Below are 21,652 nucleotides of genomic sequence, written 5' to 3' on the forward strand. Positions count from 1 at the left end.
ACATGATCATGACTGAATCTATCAGACCACTATGGGAGATAATGCTGATGTTTTTTCAGTTCCTTAAATCCTTGGGTTACATGTGTAACCTTTGTTGTCAAAATGAGACCTCCAAAACAAAGTTTGGCCGGTAACTCTCATCTTCAAAGTTAAAATTTCAGGACTTTTGTATGCTAGTTATCTTGTGTTATTGATGAACAGGATCAATATTGAAAACTATCTAATGGTAATCAGATATTAGCTCTTCTGATAGAAACCCAATGAGACACCAGACACTAAAAAGCAGCTCAATTTCGTAAGCCATACATGTACGCATTGCGGACCTATTTTTGTCACCTGTTGTAGTCATGGTAATCGGCCATCCGTGAAGCGGAGGTATCAATTATATTTTGTGGAATCTGTAATATAGGTTAGCAAGGGAAAAAAAGTGCAAATATGTTAACAATTACACAAATTCAGGAGCGAAAACGAAGTACGTGTACCTTTCTACGTTATCTTGCGAGTCTAAATTGCTCATGAGAGCCTTCATCACGAAGATAACATCGGGCGAGCTCGGATTTCGTAATCGGAAATCGACTCGAGATGACTTCTGACGGATCGCGGAGTATGCACGACATCGCCCGCTGAACAATATTAACGAAGGCACTTTTAAGAAATCTATTATGGCGTCTCTACCCTTCGTGGGAACTTTAGATTCAGATGACGATGTTGACCAGTTGGATAACGAAAGCGATAGCGAAGAAGAAGCAGAAGAGGTAGTTGGCCATTAGTTTTAATACCTCTTGATGTGAAGTAATGTTTGAGAGTGATTCATTTGCTTTACAGATTGTTAGGAGCAGCAGAACTAAGAAGAAAGGAAGTTCGTCTTTTGATAATGATTTCCAGTTCATTTCCGGAGAGGGGTTTGAAGATGGCAATGAAGATCCGTGGAATCTGGATGCAGCCATTAGATTTGCAAAACACAAACAAGAATCGGTGAGCTGATGTTCTAATCTTGGGAACCATACAAAGGGCCGGTTATTCCTTAATTCACAATTTATGGTTCAACAGTGAACACGTGCTGTGCTCTCGTGTCCAAGGTCTTGCTGTAAAAATAATGTCTGAAATATGTCGTTTCATTTGCTGCCGTGGTCATTTTGTGGACAACTGAACTGTTTTCTGTCCTATATTATTTGGTTTAACTACAACTTGTTTTTAGCGAGTGAAGTTTCGACCATGGGAATGGTATGAGATCATGTTATTCAGAGTTAGACCTGTCTACACGACTACATCGAGAGGTTTCCCTTTAATTTTTTTTCTCACGTATCTTGCTAGCCATAGCAAATGCAGTGATTGAAATATTGATCAAAATTATTGACAATGTTTGTAAAAATATTCCCGCGGATGGATGATGCTCATTGTTCGTAATGAGTTCACTGGTTAAAGGACTACAGTCTATTTATTTGTTTGGTTGTTTTTTTGTTAGAATAATAACTCATCAAGCCTTCAAGACAAAATAGTGAAGAGAAGAGAGTTAAAGAAGCAGGTATGACAGGTTATTTTTGTAAAAGGGCATGCGGAGCGATTTTTGTTTTACTCTTTTATTTATACGTGTCCAAATTACAAATAGCATGCGCTGTCAACATTTTGTTTATGTTTACTTTCTGTGAAGCTTTTTTCATGTAAAGTAAAAATATGAAACAAAATGATTTCTTGTGCAATTCGGTGTAAATAAAACTTTTAAAAATTTTCAAAAGACTAAAAATTTCACACACCTTGCAAGCTCGTGCAATTTTGTTGTCTTTGAAAAATTCACTTGTGCCTATTAACACAAAATTACACGAGAAATCATGCTATTACCCATACTTATAACAGATGTCAACCATTCAACACTTGATGACAGAAGCCAGCTTTTTCCAACTTGATTTAACCCTCTTGCTACATGTATGTGATTTCATGCATGTTTATAATAACAGTGCATTGCAATTTTCTTATACTGGTGTAACAACTTTCACAAAATTTTTTAGAGGAAATCAGAGAAGGAGAACATTCATAGGCAAGCTATAGTTGGGGAAGAAGATGGTGTCAAAAACCTGAGTGAAGGAAAACAAGAAAAGGAGGTGGAAAGGAATGGTGTGAATAACATAGGTGAGCAACATTTTTGTGACAAATTTGTAGTTTAATTGTGAACTGATTTGTAGGTTGGTTTAATGTTACTGAAGTAGAGCAAAATTCCAGGTCATGTTGGTTTAAAGGCATAGTTTTTGTTAGAAATACATCTTTGTTGTACATGTACTTTAAAATTAATGTTAAAAGTTTTGATTTGTGAGGCTAATTTATAAGGTACATGCACAAGTCAATGGAACAGAGGGGAAACAAACTATATTCAAATAGATTCAATCTGAAATTCATTTTAAATTGTATAATGCAGCTACAGTTTAGTTGTTAGTTGTTTTAATTTTTGTATTTTTGTGATTGGAGTCTCTTGCCAATTTTGGGTTGCTTGTTAAAAAAACTTTTGCTACTGGAAAATACTCATTTGGCTGTTTTAAGCCCTCATAACAAACATGCATTTTTATTATTGTAAGCTATTATAATAAACAGCTTAGTTGTGCAACTAAGTGCATGTATGTATAGTAGAAACTCTCTAATCTGAACTCCTAAGGAAAACAAAAATGTTTTAGTTAGCAGGGGTTCAAGTTAACTGGTAGTGAATGACTGGAAAATGGGATTAAGAGAAATCAGATCTTGAGCAAGTTACCAGAAAGTTTGACTTAACCAAGTTTAAGTTAGCAGGGTTCTATTGTATATTGTAACTTACTATTATTGCTGATCTAGGTAACTTAATACCTCAGTTATAGTATTGATACACAATGTATAATTATGTGTGCTACACTCTACATCTGTGGCATTGCTGATCAGAGAAAGAGATTTATCATTTTTTGTAGACAATTCCATACAAAATTCAGATGATGAAGACAGCAGTTCAGAAGATGAAGAAACTATTGATAAGGTATGTGTAAATATTAACCCTCTAACCCCTAAGAGTGACTAGTATATAATTTTTTTTTTGCACCCCTGAATCATACACTGATTTTGGAGTATGTTATATGCACAGGTGAAATGTCTTATTTGAACTGTCATGGAGATCCTGTGGACTTGTGCATTACAGAAGGGTAGGTTTTAATTGATGAAGAGGTCTTAAAATTTATGTTCTGAATTATTTTTAGGTTACTGAGAAGAAAAATAAGTTTTTTGAAGAACCTCCTCCTCAGCTGAAACATCAAAATTTTGCAACAATGAATTTGTCAAGACCTTTATTGAAGGTAATATATGAACATCTTTGCATGCTGTCTTTAAAAAAAGACTGCTGTCACTTTTTTATGTCTGTCAAGTACAAAGCTTTAAATTGCTGCAATTTGTTGGTAATGAGTATGGGGCTGTTTGTGTTAGAGCACTTTTGTCAACAGTTTGTTTAAATTTTGGTCTTGGATTAAAGAAAAAATTCAAACCACTTGAGCTGTCGGCTTTTTAAATTTCTTCATCCTACTGGATATGCAGAAGTATTTAATACGTACAATTTGAATCAAAGGAAATGAGACTAGGTAACTTCTAACCAGTTGAAAAAACTTGAAAAGCAGAGAAACATTTGTACCACAAGATCTTTAATGAAATTTTAAGGTGAACTGAACCTATGAATAATCCCTGCAGATTATCCCCAACTCAGTCTTAGCATTAGAAGGACAGTTATCTTGTTGTGCTTGCAATTGTATAAAAAAATTTGGTCAGTCCATGCTCTTGCCTTTGTAATTGGAAGGTACTCATCATTTGCATTTGTGCTGATGTGTACATGTACATGTACATCTGCAGACTATTGGGGTCATTTTCTAATGGTAATCTATAGTCAGCCTGGACCCAGTTGCTCAAAGGGGGATACCTCTATCTAACTGATAAATTGCTATTCAGCAGATAAATGATAACAGAACATACTGTGCTATCTTTCAGTTGGAGATTGACCTCAGTGGATAGCGTTATCCACTGTTTGAACAACCAGGTCCAGGGCCCAGTTGTATAAAGGAAGATAACGCTATCCAACGGATAAATTGCTATCTGGTGGATAGGTGTGAGAACAACGTACTGCGCTTTCCACAGGATAGAGATTTATCCAGTGAATAGAGTTAACATAGCTTCAAATAACCAGGGCCAGATCTATAGTTATGTCAACCAATGGGTGTTTGTTTCGCACATTTTGTCATAGTTTTGATTAATTCGAAACAGGACTTTGTGTCATCCAATTCATTCAGCAATGATACAGTGTACTCCTAGTGAAGAAACTGGACTCCCATTTTGCAGTTATTCAATTTCTTTGTTAATCACTGGTAGAGACTTAATATTAAACTACTGTACATGTATACTTCGTTATATTATGGGACCACGATTTATGTGACTGTGTATATCTCCAGGCTATAAATGAGTTGGGATTCAATCACCCCACACCTATACAGGCATCAACTGTTCCAGTGGCCCTGATGGGTAAAGACATCTGTGCGTGTGCAGCTACAGGAACAGGTTGGTAAATTTGCAGCAAATATAAGCTCAATTTGATGATTTTCAAGACTTATTGATATATGAAATATGTGAATTAGAGTAAGAAACTTTTTCTTTATCACTCATCATACAGCTGGATGTAGCTGTCTTTTCATTTGAATCTTTTAAATTGATATTAAGATTATTTTTTAAAATTTTTTTTAAAGGTTGAAAATGGTTTTTTTGAACCAACATCTGGGTCAGTTTTTTCTGGGCCTCTAATGGGTTGATTTCAAATTAAAAGCCATCTGTTTTCAATGTCATTTTTACAAATTTACATTTCTTGCATATTTTTTTGGTATCTACTCATTCAGGTAAGACAGCAGCCTACATGCTTCCAATACTGGAGAGACTGATTTACAGACCACAACAGTCTGCCGTGACAAGAGTGCTCATTTTAACTCCCACCAGAGAACTTGCCATTCAGGTAAAGCAGATTATAAACTATGTAACTGTATGCACTTTTCATTTCTATGTACCACAGGTATGTTACTGGTTGTTAATTATTTTTTATATTGAGAAATGAATGTCTAGTCACCATTTTCTCTCAAAATATACGTAGAGTTGCTAGCAATAGAGAGCTTGGCAATTACAATTACTGTATTATCGCAATTGATAAGGATAATGAGACAGAAGAATTAAATGTTCATATTTTGTGGTTACCTTAATAAACAAATGCATAATTCTCAACAATGTTGAGGACTTATGGTTGTTGAAAGGCACATTTGCTAGATTGATTTAAATTGTAAAACTGTAAAACTAATGTATTAAGGGCAATTGAGTGAGCTGAGTTGTCATTCACTCATCACTGACAAAATACAGTATAATCACAATATACAATTTACAATGAAGTCATTTTGTTTCATTTACACTGTGACTATATCTTGCCTGCTTTGCTGAACACAATTTTCGTTAGCAGTAATAGGATACAATGTTTGAACTTTGTGTTGTGATCTGATAATGAAGTGAAAAAAATTATGTATAGATGATTCAGTTGCACTAACAGGTGGTTGTTACACGTTTGTGTCTAAGTGAACCTACATGTGTATGTTGTGAAAATTTACTCCCTGTTTTCATGGTATCATATGGCTGAAATGGGGGAATTTTTTTTATCATTTTGAAGGTGCACTCTGTGACCAAAACCTTGTCCAAACACACAAACATCCAGGTCTGCCTGGCCACAGGTTGGTGATGTTATTTATTTATTCATTTGTCATTTGCATTTATCAGTTATATATTTATTGTAAGTTTCTGTTTATCAGGGTATTTTAAACCTTTAGACAGAGTGCAAATTAAGTCTCCGTAAATCATGTTGAATTTACAGTGTTGATCAAGTTACTGGTATGCATTAAAACAAGTTCTATAAGGTGACAGATCTTTCCAAAAGTATGATATACATGTACACATGCGGTGCACACTTTCTGATTATGTGCATGTAGGTCAGTTGTGCAATATTACACCATCACCTGATAGCAGAAGCCAAGATTTACCCTGTATATCTCTTTAATACTGTACATCAGACTTTCTACTGCTTTGTCCATGCAGGTTGTCTACAAGTGCAAATATTCTCATGTATCAAAAAAGGATCATATACAGATTTAAGAGTTTTCAAAATGAGCTAGCAACTGGTGCAATGTACAGTCTACTATGAAAAACACACCAGCAATTCTAAATGCTTGCAGATCAATTTTCAGCATGGAAACAAAACATTGGTGGAAATAAAACTGTGCAGTGCTGCCTACTGTGTATTGCAGTTACTCAAAATGTTTTTGACCACCCTGCAGACTGAGAAAAAACAAGACAGTGTTTTGGTTAAGAAACACCTGATCTTTTTTAATTCCCTCCTGTAACACCATTCAGTCAATGGCCCTCATAAATGTTTTACATCTATGTTCAAGGGGATATAATATTCTTTGCAGGTGGTTTGGATAGTAAGGTTCAAGAAGCAGCATTGAGGAAAGGACCTGATATTGTGATTGCTACACCTGGGAGACTTGTGGATCATCTGCATAACACTCCTTCTTTCAGTCTACAAACTGTGGAGATTATCGTCCTGGATGAAGCTGACAGGTACACAAGAGAGACGAGTCAGTCAGTCTGTCTGACAAACAGACAGACTAAGGGACTGATGATTGATTGACTAGTTGTTTTGTTGGCTTATGGACTGGTGGACTGTTCGACTGCCAGACTTCATAACTGAATGACAAACTGAAAGTTGATTGAGAACAAACTACCAACAGACAGACTCAGAGACAGATAGATACACAGACAGACAGGTAGACAGACAGGTAGACAGACAGAAAGACAGACAGAAAGACAGACAGAAAGACAGACAGACAGAGGCAATGATGGACAGATGCACAGAAGGGTTGAGGAATAGACAGATTTTGTTGCTCCGATGCACTATTACTGTGTCACTGATGAACCAGCAAGGTCATATGCTCAGTTGTCATCTTTCATGTAGGTATATTGAGATGGTGCGTTGTTCATGTGTGTTTCCGTAGGATGCTTGATGAGAACTTTAAAGATCAGATGGAAGAAATTGTCAAACTTAGTCCACGAGGAAGGCAAACAATGTTGTTCTCGGCTACAATGACAGACGAGGTAAATTTTGATTCATGGTAAAAATTGCATAGTATTATATCGTATTATACATTGTAACTTTACATGTACGTAAGCCTATAATGTTTCAATTTACAAAGCAGTTTTACAACTTCGGACATAATTGTTTGAAGAAGTGCCATGTAATCCTTTAAACCCTAAGTGTGACCAGCATCTAATTTCTCCCTACAGTAACACTGCTGAATCGTTCATTAAGGTTATGAGAATAAAGGAAATTATAACCAACTAAAGATTCTTTGATTTTTATTCAAATTCTCCTTTTTGGAACCAAAGGAAACCTTAAGAGAAAAGTATGGAGAATGTAGATGCTGATGTTAGGGCGTAAAGGTTAAGTTATCATTATATGCACAAGTACAACCTTCATTAACAGTGCCTCTTGATTTTCACTGTAGGTGGAGGAACTTGCAACTCTTTCACTGAATCAACCAGTGAGGCTGTTTGTGGACAATAACACGGACGTGGCCCACAACTTGAGACAAGAGTTTGTAAGGATCAGGAACAACAGGGAGGAAGACCGTTTAGCTATCGTGACAGGTACAATAAAGAAGACGGGCAAACCAGAACTGAAACGTACATGTAACGACTGAACTATCGGCTGACTGTTCGCCGTTTGTCGACCAACAGTCGGCCCGCAAACGGCCAACAGTCGGCCGACAGCTGGCCGATAGACGACCGCAAATAACGTTTGGGAACTTTTCTTCACTTTTTCCCCAAAACCAATCAATCAAAAGAAAAAGAAAACAATAGAGACAAATTAATTAAATGTCAAGGAATAAAACAATAAACACTTGAAAATTGTCGGAAAAAATAATTTATTCAAAATTCAGCAACTGTTAGATGTACGTTGTTCTTAAAAGTATCTTTAAACTTTCCCCTATAGTCAGCAATCTTTATTCTTTAATTTTCCTCTTCTCCCCCGCTTCTGTGATGTACGTTTTCCTTTCACGTAGAATAAAATTGAATTCAACATTTTTTGTTTATTTTGTACATACAATTTAATTTCAAATCATTTACTTAACTTTTCTTGCAGCGCTTTGCAGTCGAACTTTCCAAGAACACTGCCTGGTATTCTTACAAACGAAAAACTTGGCTCACAGACTACGTATCGTCTTAGGGCTCCTCGGGTTGAATGTTGAAGAACTTCATGGGAACTTGACTCAGCTTCAGGTGCGTGACACTTCGTTGTACATGAGTGTTGCGTTACTTTTGGAATCTATTACGTTACTTTTATAGGTTTTGCAATACATTCTGGTTTGATATAAAGTACTGTAATGACATGTACTATACTACTGTTGGTGCGAAGAACCTCACCCTCTTACTTACAAGAGAGACCAATATCTTAATTCTCTGTACAATTTTAATACATCGTCAAATGGACAAACAATAAGAATTTTGAGATTATCAACCATGAAACCAAAGTACCCATCGATACCCAAGAAAAGCCATCGTATAAATCTATGGCTAACAGTATTGGGGAAAATGTATGGGCCCAGTTGTATGAAGGGCAGTTAACTCTATCCAACGGGTAAATCGCTCTCCGGCGGATAAGCGAGAGAAAATCGTATAGCGTGATCCACCATGGAGTTTTATCCAGTGGATAGCGTTATCCAAACTTCGAACAACCGGGGCTTAGTTTTCAGCCTAAGGTGTGTAAAGAATGTTTTATAGAAAACTGTCAGGATAATGTTTAGTGTCGTATGGATGAGCACTTACAGTGGCTTGGGAGACTGGGGGCGGCGAGTCCTTACGGCATGAACTGCAAACTGATTTTTTTTTTTCCTTTGCCTTATGTCTGAGTATGTGTACACTGTATGTATACTGTAAGTATAATGTAACCTGTAATTACACACTGTGGTTGGATTTTTCGTAGATATATATGTGTAAGTTGAACCGGTTTCCTGTCAGAAAGACAGAAAAAACTCTTAGACAAATGTAACAGGCAAATTTGATAAAATTTGCTAGTATTGATTTTGGTTTACTCGTTTTTGTCACATCAGAGACTGGAAGCCTTAAGGAAATTCAAGGCTGGCGAAGTTGACATTTTATTGGCTACAGATTTAGCATCCAGGGGATTAGATATTGTTGGAGTTAAAACGGTGAGTCTTTAAATATCTTGATGCCTTTCCATTTGAACCTATAACTTCGTGGCAATTTATTCCCTGAAGCTATGATAACATTTTTGGTGCATCACATCTTGATAATTAGGGGTCGGTGAAGATATCTTTTACTTTGAGGACAGGGCAATCCCTTGTTGCACGTTTTTTGTTCATAATTATAAATGTGTTGTACTGAAAATATTGTTGTAATGATGTAAAATCGTCTGTCTCGCGCTGTTGTCGCTTCCGATGTGATTTGCGCCTGATGAAGACCAGCAGCAGGTAGGCGAAACGTTGCGATCCACATCGAAAGTCACGTACATCGTGACACAAACGATAATAATTTTTTTAGTGCATTCGCCGCCATGAATGGGCAAAACTTTTTATTCTATCACTGCAGTTTACACTTATGGTTTATTCTACGCTATGCTAGCGTATTTTTCTCCATGCATTTTGTTCAGCATGGCAAGCATGTCGTGATTGGTTGATGTCATTTCTTTGTTTTGGTTTTGAGAAACTCAAGTCGAAAACTTATTCCTCTCTCGACAGGTGATAAATGCAAGCCTGCCACCAACAATGAAACAGTACATTCACAGAGTGGGAAGAACGGCTCGTGCAGGACGGAGTGGGAGGTAAAAGAAAAGGGAAAGATTAGAACCACTTCATCACGTGCTTTGAAACAGTATGTTGGAGAGCTAGGAAAATAATTGACTGTTCCGTGTAATATTTGCTACGTTTGTAAATCCATCCTTATACCTATAGATCCGTGTCACTAGTTGGAGAGAAAGAAAGAAAATTGCTGAAAGAAATTGTGAAATCAGCAAAGACGCCTGTGAAAAGTAGAATAGTCCCTCCGGGTAAGAATGTGTTTCCGCTTTTTTTAACATTCGGCTTGTTTATCTATAATTTTAACAACGTTTGATCAAAATTAGTAATTGTTTTTCCTTCTCAGAGGTGATTGAGAAATACAAAGTTAAAATCCAAGGACTTGATAAAGACTTGAAGGATATTCTAAAACAAGAAAGCGAAGAAAAAGAGGTAGGAGATTCTCAAACTTACAATAAAAACTTGCAAGGGAACAGAGCAATCCCAGAAATTTCCCTCAACACCTGAACCCAAGATAGACACTTTTTTAAAAAGCGACGGTGTGGTATTCAAATTTTGACTTCCTTTACCCTTTACAACCTAACATTGGTATTCATATTCCCCACACTTTTCTCTTTACATTCCTGTGGTACTGACAAGGAGAATTTGTTTGACGATCAGGAGCTTCCTAAATTGGTGATCATTTCCTTTATTCTCATTAACTTTACATCTGATGTAAGGGTGATATTGTAATGAGAAATTAGAAGCCAGCCACTCTTAGGGATTAAAGGGTTAAACACACTTTTTTTTTACCTGGCCACCCCATTTACAGAACTTCGGAGTTGAGTTGACATGTTGACACCGATGGCTATATGTCTTTCTTTTTTGCACTAAAACTTCGTACAAATGAAATTATGATTCCAGTTTGCGGGACGCATTTTCGCACCCGTAATGAATCTTAAGACTAGCTGAGTTTTGGTTTGGTGATGCTTGGAACCAAAATGCTTTATTCGACTGCTTTCAGTTTAAACCGTTTGTTTTCTTTTCAGCTGAGGATCTCTGAGATGGAGATGAATAAGGCACGCAACCTTATAGAACACGAGGAAGAAATTTTCTCCAGGCCTCCTCGGGTGTGGTTTCAGAGCAAAGCAGACTTGAAAAGGAAGTCTGGTGAGAACTTAGAACGGAACTGTGAAAATTCTCTTTCCTGTACAGCCGTATATTCTTAGTGTTTAATGTTTTTGTGTATTTGTTGTTGACAGATAAAGCACCTAATGATCCGGCCAGCAAGAAATCTAAACAAGATAAAAAGAAAAAGAACACAGCAAACGTAAATGAAAGTGTAAGCGTCCTGTATTTTTCTATAGTTCATTATGTGTGTAGTTACAAAAGTGGAAAAGAAGCAAAGTCAGCAACATATATATATATAACTGTTCGAGGTATTTTGGGTTGTAAAATTGTACCACGACACATACAGAAGCCTATACATGTCTGAACCTGTTCATTTGACGTCTCTCTCGCACCAATGGTCACAAGGCTTTTAAAAGAAACTTTTTTTATGGTGCTGTTCTAGTCAAAGCGATGTCTTATTTAACCCCCTTCGTTAGTTTTCCCATTTAAAGACGTGCATGTATCTATAAAATTAGCCAAGTCATGGCGATACCGAAAAGATCCTAGCTTTTGCAGCTTGCTGTTCAAGTTCAACTCTTTGCCCCATCTCCGCCGCAAATTGCAAAAGAATATTCTTAGTGTGATTTCTCTTTTTGAGTTTTGTTGACCTTCATTTTGCCATGTTAGGAGGAAGACAAAAAGAAACGAAAAGAAGCAGAATTCATCACGCGGGAAGCTAAGAGATCGAGGAAAAAGAAACGGTTACACGCGTTTCCACCGGACAAACCCGACCTCAAACTTAAAGGTTTTTTTTCTGCTTCTCTTTCTACACTATTTCATATTCACCGAAACGTGACGTTATTTAATGGAACGGAACTTAATGTGTCGTGATACATTGACTTTTTGCGCCTCCTTATTTTCAAGTTGATGGGAAGTCATATTGCTACTGTATACCTTCCTCTGTAGGAAAATCATCGAAGACGAAAGCAACTAACAGTGGTAGCAGTTCACGGCTGAAGGCTTTTGATAAAGAACTTACGGATACAAGTAAAAAGGCGCTTAAAACTTTTAGACAGAGGTTAGCCAGTTTTTGTTTGATAGCGTGACTTCTAGAGGGTAGTGAAAGTTCTTGTTTACGACTCGTTGGCTTTAATGAGAATTTGAATGGTAACCAGTGGTGGTCTCGGCAAAAGCGATGTGAAATTGACTGCTCATTAGTGGGTGTGACACAATACATTCATTGACTGATCTATTCTTTCATTCACCCATCTATTAATGATTTCAGTCAGTATGGTTGTTTCCAAGGGATGTTGACATATATCTACTGTCATTACTTACAGAAATATTTCCTTCTTTATTATTCAGTTCAACACCTGATAAGGCAAAGAAATTTAAGAAAAATCCAGGAAGATTTAAATCCAAGAAAAGGTTTGCCAATTTTAGAGTTTGTTCTGCAAGTTAGCTGTAATCGATTCGAAAGTTTCCTTGACAGATCCTAAAGAAGTCAGTTGATAGTAGAAAATTGATTGACCTTTGGTCTTGTTGAGTTTATTAGTTTGCGAAGAAATTGCGTCCTACTTTATTGGGAACTGTAAACTTGTAAGTGATAATTATTCTTTTACTTGTCATCTGATGTTTCTTTCCCCTCTTTGGTTCGTAAGTTGGTCCCTCGTCCCTTTTGTACCGTTCGTTGCTCGTGCGTACGTTTTTTATTCGTTCGTTCGTGCGGTTGTCCGTTTCGTTGTTAGTTCGTTCGGTTGTGTTTTTGTTTGTCTCGTCGTTTGTTCGTTCGGTTTTTCGTTTGTTCTTCGGTTGTTTGTTCGTTAGTTTGTTCGTTTGTTTGTCTCTTCGTTTATTCGTTCGGTTGTTCGTTGGTTCGTTCGGTTCGTTTGTCCGTTCGGCTCTTTCGTTCGTTTGTTCGTTTTGTTTGTCAGTTCGTTTGTTAGTTCGGTTGTTAGTTCGGTTGTTCGTTCGTTCGTTCGTACGTACGTGCTTCCTTATTTTCTTTCTTTCGTTTCTATGAATAAGAAAGTACGAAGCTCCGCCGTAAACTTTGTTTGCTATCGTGATTTTGTCATAATTAAATTGAGTAAGGTGATGTTTTCATTTCGTGAAACAGGCAAAGATAAAAAATAATGTCGAGAAAAGAGCAGAAGAAAACCCTGGGTGCTGTAAGCAGAAGCCTAAGCTATGACCTTACAATTGGTACTTTGCTACCCCCTGTGTTGACTTCCTCTTTGTTTGTTTTAGGTACAAAAGGAGATGACATACTGTGCAGAGAACGGCGTAAGATGTTAACAGTGTAAACTAAAGACTATGACTGTCTGAGAAGATCTTCGCGAATTTAAGTTTGTTACTGTTGACAGAGATAATGATGAATTTTCTCCAGGCAAAAAAAAAAAGGAAAAAAAAAATGATAATGCTAATGTAATATAAAACACTGAAATCAGAAAACTATAAAACATTTTTCATAACTTTATTGTGTCTCTAATGCAGTCTGTAAACGAAATATATGGATGCATTAATTTCCTAGGTCAGGTCAGATAGTGGTATCTGTGGTTATTATGGCGATTTTTGCGTACAATTATTGAGCACATGAGTTGGGAAACTCTTCTCTTTCAAATGCGGTAGTCAGTTCTAAGCATTGCTTCAAATCAAAATTTAATTTAGCACAGTCAATTTGTTTTATCAATATACCGACACGTTTCAGCAACCATGGCAACATGTTGTAATTGCTAAGGCAACGCGCCATGTTGTCGGAGAGACTCCAACAAGTTGTGTAAAGGACATTTAAGAGTATTTCATTGCTCGCTTAAATCACAGAAGCCAGCAACATCCTGTGCTACCGTCGGTAGAGCCTCCGTCATCGGGTTTTTTCGCTTGTTCTTGCTTTTCAGCATCTTTTTCGGCTTTTCTTTCTGCTTCTCTTTCCTCCACATCAACCTTGATTTCTTGAACTCGTCTTGACTGCGCCACAGAAAAAAACAAGCCCAGTTCTTCCTTCTGTATCGAGTCATCACCGTCACGGTCTGCGAACCTCATAATCATGTCACGCTGGTCACTGATGGTTTTCATGTCTGGTGGCTCCTGAGAGATAAAACAACTCGATATGGTTGGTCACGCAACGTTATGTTCGTGGCGTTACGACTACTGCTTTGACCTAAAAGTTTTTCTTTCTTAATTCCTACTAAATTGACTTTCATTCACACCCAGTTAACTCCACATTATTGGTTTGTTTGTGTGCAAGCCGTAAATTTGTGAATTCTTTTGAAAAAGTTTAGAGGCGATATTTCAAAGTCAGGGATATGTGGCTCAACAAAAAAAGTGTTGCTCTCTGCCCTTTTTTCTTTACCCTTTCCATAAGATTAGTTATCGCTGTTTTCTCGAGCTAATTTGCATTATACTGAACAAACACAAGAAACGAGCTAAACAGCAGGTAAACGCAAAACTGCGCAAGGGAGGCCCCACACCTGTACTGAAGTTAGCTTTCACCAGATCAGTTTTTCTTATTCCTATCTCCAAATAATCCTGGCTGCGTTCACGGATGGAATGTGACTGGTTATCAGTTTGAGCTCAAAAATAAGTAGGAGAATAGCAGTCTGAAACGCGGTTACAATGTTACATAAAGATAACGTTTCTGCTCGAGCATCTCATAAATGCCGCCATTACATTACCATACCTTGTTATTCTTGATGTACAAATCCCTTATGAGAGCATCAAGCTCAGCTCCGCCAATGCTACCATTGTGATCCTGTACAATAGAAATCACTTTTGTAAATAAAGGGGTAGGTTTCTAAAGAAACTGTGGTGCTGCGTCGGTGGGAGAGTACAGCAGGTAATTTAGTGTTAACAACTGAGTTGAAAACGTAAATTAGCCACCGTAAAGGGTAAAAAAGCTGAAGTTTCGAGCGTTAGCCCTTCGTTATAGACGGAGGGCTAACGCTCGAAAAGTCAGCTTTTTTTACCCTTTACGGTGGCTAATTTACGTTTTCAACTCAGTTGTTAACACTAAATTACCCACTTTTGTACATAGGTTTTCTGTGACTAGTGAACCTTAGGAAAACAAACAAACAAACAAACAAACAACGACAACGACAACAACAAAAGGGAAGAGAGAAATGTATCGTTAAGTTAACGCGTTTAGTTACCTGATCGTAGTGGTACCAGATTTTCTCAAATTCCGCTCTAGAGAGGTTTTCTCTGACCTGTATATGAAAAGCACGCGAAGGTATAAAGCATTATGATAAGCAGTAAAGAGAAAAACTGCTCGATAATCCTTTCGGAATGAGCTCACGTGTAACTTTCTTACCTGAAATTTTGAAAGAAAATTCTCTTCCACGGGAAGAAGTCTGTAAATGATGAAAAAAAGGGCTTAAACTTCATCTTAAGGGGGCGACACATTGCAGCAATAATCTTGCGGTTATCAATCGAATTACAGCCTCTTTTACTGCTTGAGAATGATTGGTACCCTAGACGCTCGGTAAGAGGTTTTATTATACATGAGAATAGAATGATTACCTTACACAGGTGGGGTGGGTTCATGAATGGTACTGCCGACGTTACATCAGGGGAGGGGCTGTATTTGGAGGAGGGTAACCCTGACTGCTTGCTTTGAAAGCCATCCTGAAAAGTCCAGGGAAAAAAAGCTTACAAGGACTTTAATTTTTCTTAGCGTCCCGACTACCCTTGATTTCGGAGGATGGTCTCTCTTGAATAGACAGGCCTCGCCCATTACCCTTATGATATCGTCCCTTACGAAGCCTTGAAAGTACTAGACTTGAAATTTTTTTGAAAAGCTTACTTGGCCATTTCTGATAACTCTATCTCTCCATCTTGGTTCTTGTCAAATGAATCAAGCTAAAGTTCAAAGTTATAAAATAAATAAAATCAAGTAAAGACCAGTACGATAGTGATCCAACGACTAACTAACCATGAGAATCATACATTCTCGAAAAATAGCAACATATTTACTTTTTATCCTGGTTGTGAAACCGGAAAATAAATTCAACTCTTGAAAAGTTTTAAGCAATGTTCAGTCTGGTCAGGTATCACACTAGCTTATACAGTTCATTTTGAAAAGCTTGTCTCCTTGACAAGCAAGCGAGATGGCTATTACAGGAACTTCTTTTAGATTAGGAAAAGACCTATAAAAATTGCTTATTTCGAAAAAAGGAAATCTTTGTTTCATTATTTGCAAGAGCTTCTTGATATGAAGTCTTTAAAACTGTGTTTAAATATGAGAGAACACAAAACAACATATGCCAAAGATTGAAGACTTCTCTAGTTCTTCTTAATATCAGCTATCGATGAGACAATCATACACAAAGTTACAGTTACACTATTTTTTTTTCCTTTTTGATGTTGAAATAAAGAGAATAAAACAAAAAAGCAAGATATTAACCGCTCCATTAACGAACTCCTCAATTCTTTGTGGACTAACGTGTGGATTGTTTACAGTCATTAGATCTTTGAAGAAACCCTGCAACACAAGGTACAAACATGAGGAAGAAAATTTATTTCATGAGTTACTGCGTTCGAGCTTCGCTTGGAAAACAGTTCGCTTCTTGAAAAAAAAAATCATTTTGGCCATTGATATAACTAAGATGAAGTTTATAAATAACATTATTTGGCACATAACAAGCAAATAATCGTTAAAAAATGTTCAAGTAAGCAAACCCGTAGATGCTTTTTCTCCAAGTATCCCTCACGATAAACATCATAATGATTCCAAATCTGAAAAAAACCGGGGTTTTCTTGATCAACATCCTTAAGTAATACACTTAAATACTTTATTAAGACACTCGAGAGATATGGTCATTCTCAGATGAATGCAGAGGAAAGGAGAATAACATTTTTTAAAATATCGGATTACCGTTATCTCTAACGTTAGAGTCACTTGCCGCAACTCCCGGCTGCAACTGGTACAGGGGTCATTCAAAGAAAACTGACGCATCTTATCACAGAACACGAGCAGTGACTTCCATCTGAATTCTGTATCATTTTTGCCTACCGACCATCGTTGAATTAACTGAATTAAGTTTTAATTTCCGTTTTCTTCCCACAATGCAATTATATTCCCTCTACTCTCGAAAAGGAGCTAACGAGACCTAAGAATGAATGATTTAAGTGACCGTCCTCACCTTCATAAATTCTACACTGGTTAGTTTGGATTCTCTGTGAAACTGGAGAAGAAAATTCTGTTCCGTTGGTAAGATCTGTGCCAACTGCAAACGCAAACGGAACATGGAAATATAGGTTAACAAAGCACCGCCACTATACTTAACAGAGCAGTTTTAAAATTCGAACTTACGATGAAACCAAAAAGCGTCTGCTACCAACCTCGTCAATTTCTAAACGGCCATCGTAATTTTTGTCGTATCTCTCTAAAATAAGTTCTCTCATCTCTTTCACCTTGTCTTTGGCCAAACCCTACGGAAGAGGAAATAAAAGGGAAAAAAATCAGACTAATATGGGAGCTCGCAGAGCGTAGCCCCATAATTATAAAAAATAGTAGTAACCCATCAAGCCGAAAAAATTTGGATGTACGACCGTACAAGGTGCTACTTTTAACATGCGTGGTCAACTGTACCGCGGGCACGCCAACGCCACGGCTTTGTCCAGTAGTCCAGTGGTCAGTGCACTGGGCTCCGAGTGGGACGACCTGGGTTCTAGTCCTGGCCGGGGCAAGGCGTTGTGCCCTTGAGACGTGCGGGAAAAAAAAATGCGAGCTCCGCTTTTAGGCTTGGCTAAATCTATATATTATTGACGCCTAAGAGCGAGTGGCATTAAATTCTCCCTGGAGTATCATCCCAGAATTAAACATTAATGTCACGAGAAAAACGGAAATGACCACTAACTAAGGAAGGTCTTGATTGTGAGACGAATTCTCTTAATCAGCACCCAAGGAAATGTATAGAGAACAGTATGGAGAATATGTATGCTGTTGTAAGAGTTTATTGAAAGGATTAAAACCGAGGGAGGGAGGGAGCAATGCACTTCTAATTCCTTATACCCCCCACCCCTCCTCCTGTTGGTTCCTCTAAATAAATGGCAAAATGACTGAAGCGAATGTATTTTTTCGTTTACAGTAAATGATGAATCATCATGACAGTGTCAATGGCTTTTAGCTCTAGTCATCAAAAGTGATATTACACAAGCTTTCCTTTTGTATCATTATCTTTTGCTGGATTATGTGGATTAACAAAATGGTTCATTATTTTAAAATTCTTGTCAAGATGATTACATTGTTGCACCTCCACGTCTTCTGTTGTCGCAAAATCTTTTCTTTATTTCTTTTGGTGAAAATGAAAAATGCTAATCGCATGCATGCAGACGAGATGAATTAATCGTTAATCGTAACAGTTTTTGTTAATGAACAATTTCTGTTAATTTATTCGCTGTTTGCCGCGACTTGTAATTCCGTCGAAGTATTATAAAAAAAGGCGATTATTTGTTTCTTGTTTTAGCGGAAGGAATGAACAACGTTCAGCAAAGATAAATTAAGCACCAGGCAATGCCATATTCGAAATAAAAGCTAATCAACAAAAGTTTCCGAAAGATTTAGAAACATCCAGAGAGTGAACGAGAATGAAGCGGAGGGACATCGGCTCAGTCATTTGTGCTTACTCTCTTTCACTTAGTTTTCGGCTCGGTTCGGTAATCAGCGAAAAAGGCTTTAAGGCTCCCTAAAAGATTTCGTACAACAAAAGTCTGAATATGAAGAAAAACACAAAATCTTATTGTAGGCTGTATGATAAATATTTTACCCTTCATTTTTCTTGCGGTCCAACTCTTAAGCTCACTTTTAAAAAAGCATTGCTAATTGATAATCGAAATCGTAAACATGTCATCCACCGATTAAATTTTTTTACCATTTGAAAGATGCAGTAGAAAATTGTTGTCTGAGTGGAAACACTCTCAATCAGACGTCGTTTTGCGTTACCGAAAAATTAACAGCTTTTAACCATTAATTAACCCTCTGTGATCAGTTTTATCTCATATGACTGACCACACGAAATAAATAATTAATTTTAAACACACGGATTACCATTAAAATTATTTTCATTTCATTCGGTGGGCTGCCTTCTTCACGTATATTTTCCGTGTCCAATAAATACTTTATCATCCATGGAATTTAATCTTAGGGTTTCCTTTCGAAAACTCTTTGTGACAACGACACAATATTCAAAAAGACAAAAAAAAAAAGCATTAGTTAAGCAATATTTTTAGCACACTCACATGATATCGCGCTTCGAAAAGTTCTTGCAGAAAGGGATCCAATTCTCTTGCTTCAATGTAGCCGTTACCTGAAATTAGAATTTCATAAACTGCTTGAGGAACTGTTTCTTTGTTTCCCTAAACGGGTCGTGAAGTTGTGAAATGAATAAAGCTATATCATACATTTGCGGCAAACGGTCGGAGTATAATTTACATGGTGATCGCTCGAGGACTGAATTTCTCCCTTGGAGAAACATTACGTGGAGAAAAACCGACATTGTTTTCCTTTCCGATCTAAAATGCGAGAAAGCAGCCAAAACATGATTAAACATTTTTTGAATCCACCCGTTTCATGTCAGCTGTGACTTATGCAAATATTGAGGTAGAATTTGATTGTATTGTGAACTCAATAATATTTTTTTCATAAATGCAGTGTTCAAGATTTGAGGAGTATCCCACTTTCAACCAGGCTCAATTCATGCCAACTTGGTGAATTTTTTAAGCAACATTTCCCAATGACCCTGCAATGGAGCTAAAACTGTGGAATTATATTTGAAGTTAAATTTTCTACGTGATGAATACTTATTCGGACTGGTTACTGTCACTTCCACCGATCTGCTCGGAAAATCCACCGAAAATTAAACATAGTCTGTTTCAAAAGTTCTCCTAGCCAGTGCTTGAAGAATTTAAAACGATATTTGGAAAAAAAAGAAAATCCCAAACGAATCGCACGAGAGGTGAAAGGGTTTCTGGACATTGACACGAAGATCTGCCAACGACTAGTTCGTGCAGCTGCCCACTCCATAGCCGCTTAAAATTATGCTTAATTAAAATACAGCTTACCATCTTTGTCGAATTTCCTAAAAACTTCCATAAACTCAGTCGATGTTAGCTGAGTTTTGCCATGATATTTAGTCACAAAAGGCTTCTTCGGTTGCGATGAGGCCATCTTGCGTGCGTCAAGAAACCCCACGGTAACTGGCGACGAGAGCTTGTCACAGACAGGGAGCTTTTCATGCAAATGTAAACAAACACCACTTTACCAGCTGACCGCGACAAATGATGTTCACACTTGAACAAAATCATTCGTTTTCGCCGATATTATTGGATGAACTTGACGAAAAATGATATACCGGAAAGCTCACCTATCAACTGCGGTTAGTTAGGGGCCTGGAATGAAATCAAATCAAGATCATACCGTGTGTTTATCGCGCTATAAAAATATACCGGAACTTGCAGTGCAGCATCATGAAAGATGGAATTTGAACTTGTTCGTGCTTATTTGAACCCGTGGGGTCGAAGGGATATAAAGTTGCACAATAAGTTTAGAAACATTATCAGTGAAACAGATTCTTTGAATTTTCCTAGGACTTAAAATTGATCTAGAACGATGCCTAAGTATTTAAAAAATGAAAGTCTTCTTGAGCAAATTGAAAATCTTTTGAGTGATGAAATTAGCTTAAACAGTGATTTAACGGAGAGGGAATGACTGGCACGTGAGACGATGCGAGCTCTCTCGTAATTTGTCTGCCAACCGTTCGTTTTAAGTGCGTTATATAGGCGCCTGCCAAGCACCCAGATACGTCGTAAGGAGATAAAAAGGCGATCATTCTTAGCGTGTATGGATGTATACTTCCTTCATCGGGCAGGAGATAGATCCGACCCCACCCCCTTCACACCTTCCTTTCGGTGGTACTCCCTAAATTTTGTAATAAATCAGCGGTTTAAGCTTTAAATGTGCTGCTTCGGAAGAGTGGGAAGATTGAAGCTTGAATTTTGAATATTGCTCCCCTGAAATTTTATGCCAATCTGCTGATTCACGATCGTTCGGATCGTAATTTTACTGGTACCTAGGAATAACCAGCACGTCCAGCCAGGAGAGATTGGATGAAAACGTCGAAATAAATCAATCTGATTTAGTGGTTGTTTTAAGTTGTTGGCACTCGGTCCGCTAAAGTCGTGTTAGTATTTCCTTAGTAGGAAATAGGTCGGATCGGTTATGTTTATTTCTTCATGTTCTTTAGCACCCGCAGACATCCCATGAAAAAGTTTTGCTTAACTCTCCCCCGCTCCCCACGCTTGAATTCGCTTTGATTCAAGCCCAGCCTGTGGCCCTTATTTTGTTCGGGCTGTGGACGATTATGCTTTGACTCAAAAACAGATGGTCTGTGAAAAGAGGCGACCAGTCGCTGTCACATTCGTTGCATGTCTGTAACATATGTTCTATAACGTGCGCTGCTATCAAAACAAGTTATTGTGACTAAGTTCATGTAAACAACCCACGTACCTCCGATACCTTATAGCGACCAATGTCTATTGCAGAGACAGCCTGAGATCTTCAATGAAATCTTTTCCGCCAAACAAGTTCAGGCTCAAACTTGTGGCATTTTGCCATGCTTAACTTACATAGCGTGACGTTTGGTAACGCCACATGCCGTGTTGTTCTCAAAAACACT

General features: G+C 37.5%; 2 protein-coding genes across 4 annotated transcripts; one reads left to right on the forward strand and one right to left on the reverse strand.

Annotated features, from left to right (window-relative positions):
• The first annotated feature begins 662 nt into the window (after positions 1-662).
• LOC131779189 (probable ATP-dependent RNA helicase DDX27) lies at positions 663-13,458 on the forward strand. Its single transcript, XM_066163178.1, has 23 exons — positions 663-755; positions 826-975; positions 1,466-1,525; positions 2,007-2,127; positions 2,928-2,992; positions 3,210-3,305; positions 4,443-4,548; positions 4,881-4,993; positions 5,690-5,750; positions 6,486-6,636; positions 7,071-7,170; positions 7,581-7,722; positions 8,219-8,355; positions 9,186-9,284; positions 9,834-9,916; positions 10,047-10,141; positions 10,237-10,322; positions 10,919-11,039; positions 11,132-11,211; positions 11,667-11,784; positions 11,946-12,057; positions 12,345-12,407; positions 13,230-13,458. The coding sequence occupies exons 1-23, from the start codon at positions 663-665 to the stop codon at positions 13,243-13,245; spliced, it is 2,268 nt and encodes a 755-aa protein (XP_066019275.1). The 3' UTR covers positions 13,246-13,458.
• LOC131798010 (calretinin) lies at positions 13,442-21,595 on the reverse strand. 3 transcript variants are annotated; one of them, XM_066163180.1, is made up of 13 exons: positions 21,484-21,559; positions 20,342-20,366; positions 20,040-20,205; positions 19,218-19,285; positions 17,319-17,408; positions 17,120-17,203; positions 16,656-16,712; positions 16,381-16,458; positions 15,781-15,836; positions 15,289-15,328; positions 15,128-15,184; positions 14,659-14,730; positions 13,442-14,066 (listed from the first exon to the last, which is right to left on the reverse strand). In XM_066163180.1, the coding sequence occupies exons 3-13, from the start codon at positions 20,143-20,145 to the stop codon at positions 13,797-13,799; spliced, it is 978 nt and encodes a 325-aa protein (XP_066019277.1). In that variant the 5' UTR covers positions 20,146-20,205; positions 20,342-20,366; positions 21,484-21,559; the 3' UTR covers positions 13,442-13,796. The 3 variants fall into 3 exon arrangements, with proteins under 3 accessions (XP_066019277.1, XP_058971657.1, XP_066019276.1); XM_059115674.2 differs by lacking the exon at positions 20,342-20,366 and having other exon boundaries at positions 21,484-21,595; XM_066163179.1 differs by having other exon boundaries at positions 20,040-20,366; positions 21,484-21,582.
• Positions 21,596-21,652: the final 57 nt, after the last annotated feature.

Source organism: Pocillopora verrucosa, chromosome 3 (genome assembly GCF_036669915.1).
Source record: "Pocillopora verrucosa isolate sample1 chromosome 3, ASM3666991v2, whole genome shotgun sequence".
NCBI lineage: Eukaryota > Metazoa > Cnidaria > Anthozoa > Scleractinia > Pocilloporidae > Pocillopora > Pocillopora verrucosa.

Excerpts from the sequence above, each read along its gene's own strand:
- LOC131779189 (XM_066163178.1), top strand. The coding sequence starts at position 663 with ATGGCGTCTCTACCCTTCGTGGGAACTTTAGATTCAGATGACGATGTT. Across the intron at positions 6,637-7,070 it reads GTCCTGGATGAAGCTGACAG|GATGCTTGATGAGAACTTTA; the intron begins GTACACAAGAGA and ends GTGTTTCCGTAG. Across the intron at positions 7,723-8,218 it reads CCGTTTAGCTATCGTGACAG|CGCTTTGCAGTCGAACTTTC; the intron begins GTACAATAAAGA and ends CTTTTCTTGCAG.
- LOC131798010 (XM_059115674.2), bottom strand. The coding sequence starts at position 20,145 with ATGGCCTCATCGCAACCGAAGAAGCCTTTTGTGACTAAATATCATGGC. Across the intron at positions 19,286-20,039 it reads TAGGAAATTCGACAAAGATG|GTAACGGCTACATTGAAGCA; the intron begins GTAAGCTGTATT and ends TTCTAATTTCAG. Across the intron at positions 16,459-16,655 it reads TGGAGAAAAAGCATCTACGG|GGTTTCTTCAAAGATCTAAT; the intron begins GTTTGCTTACTT and ends CTTGTGTTGCAG.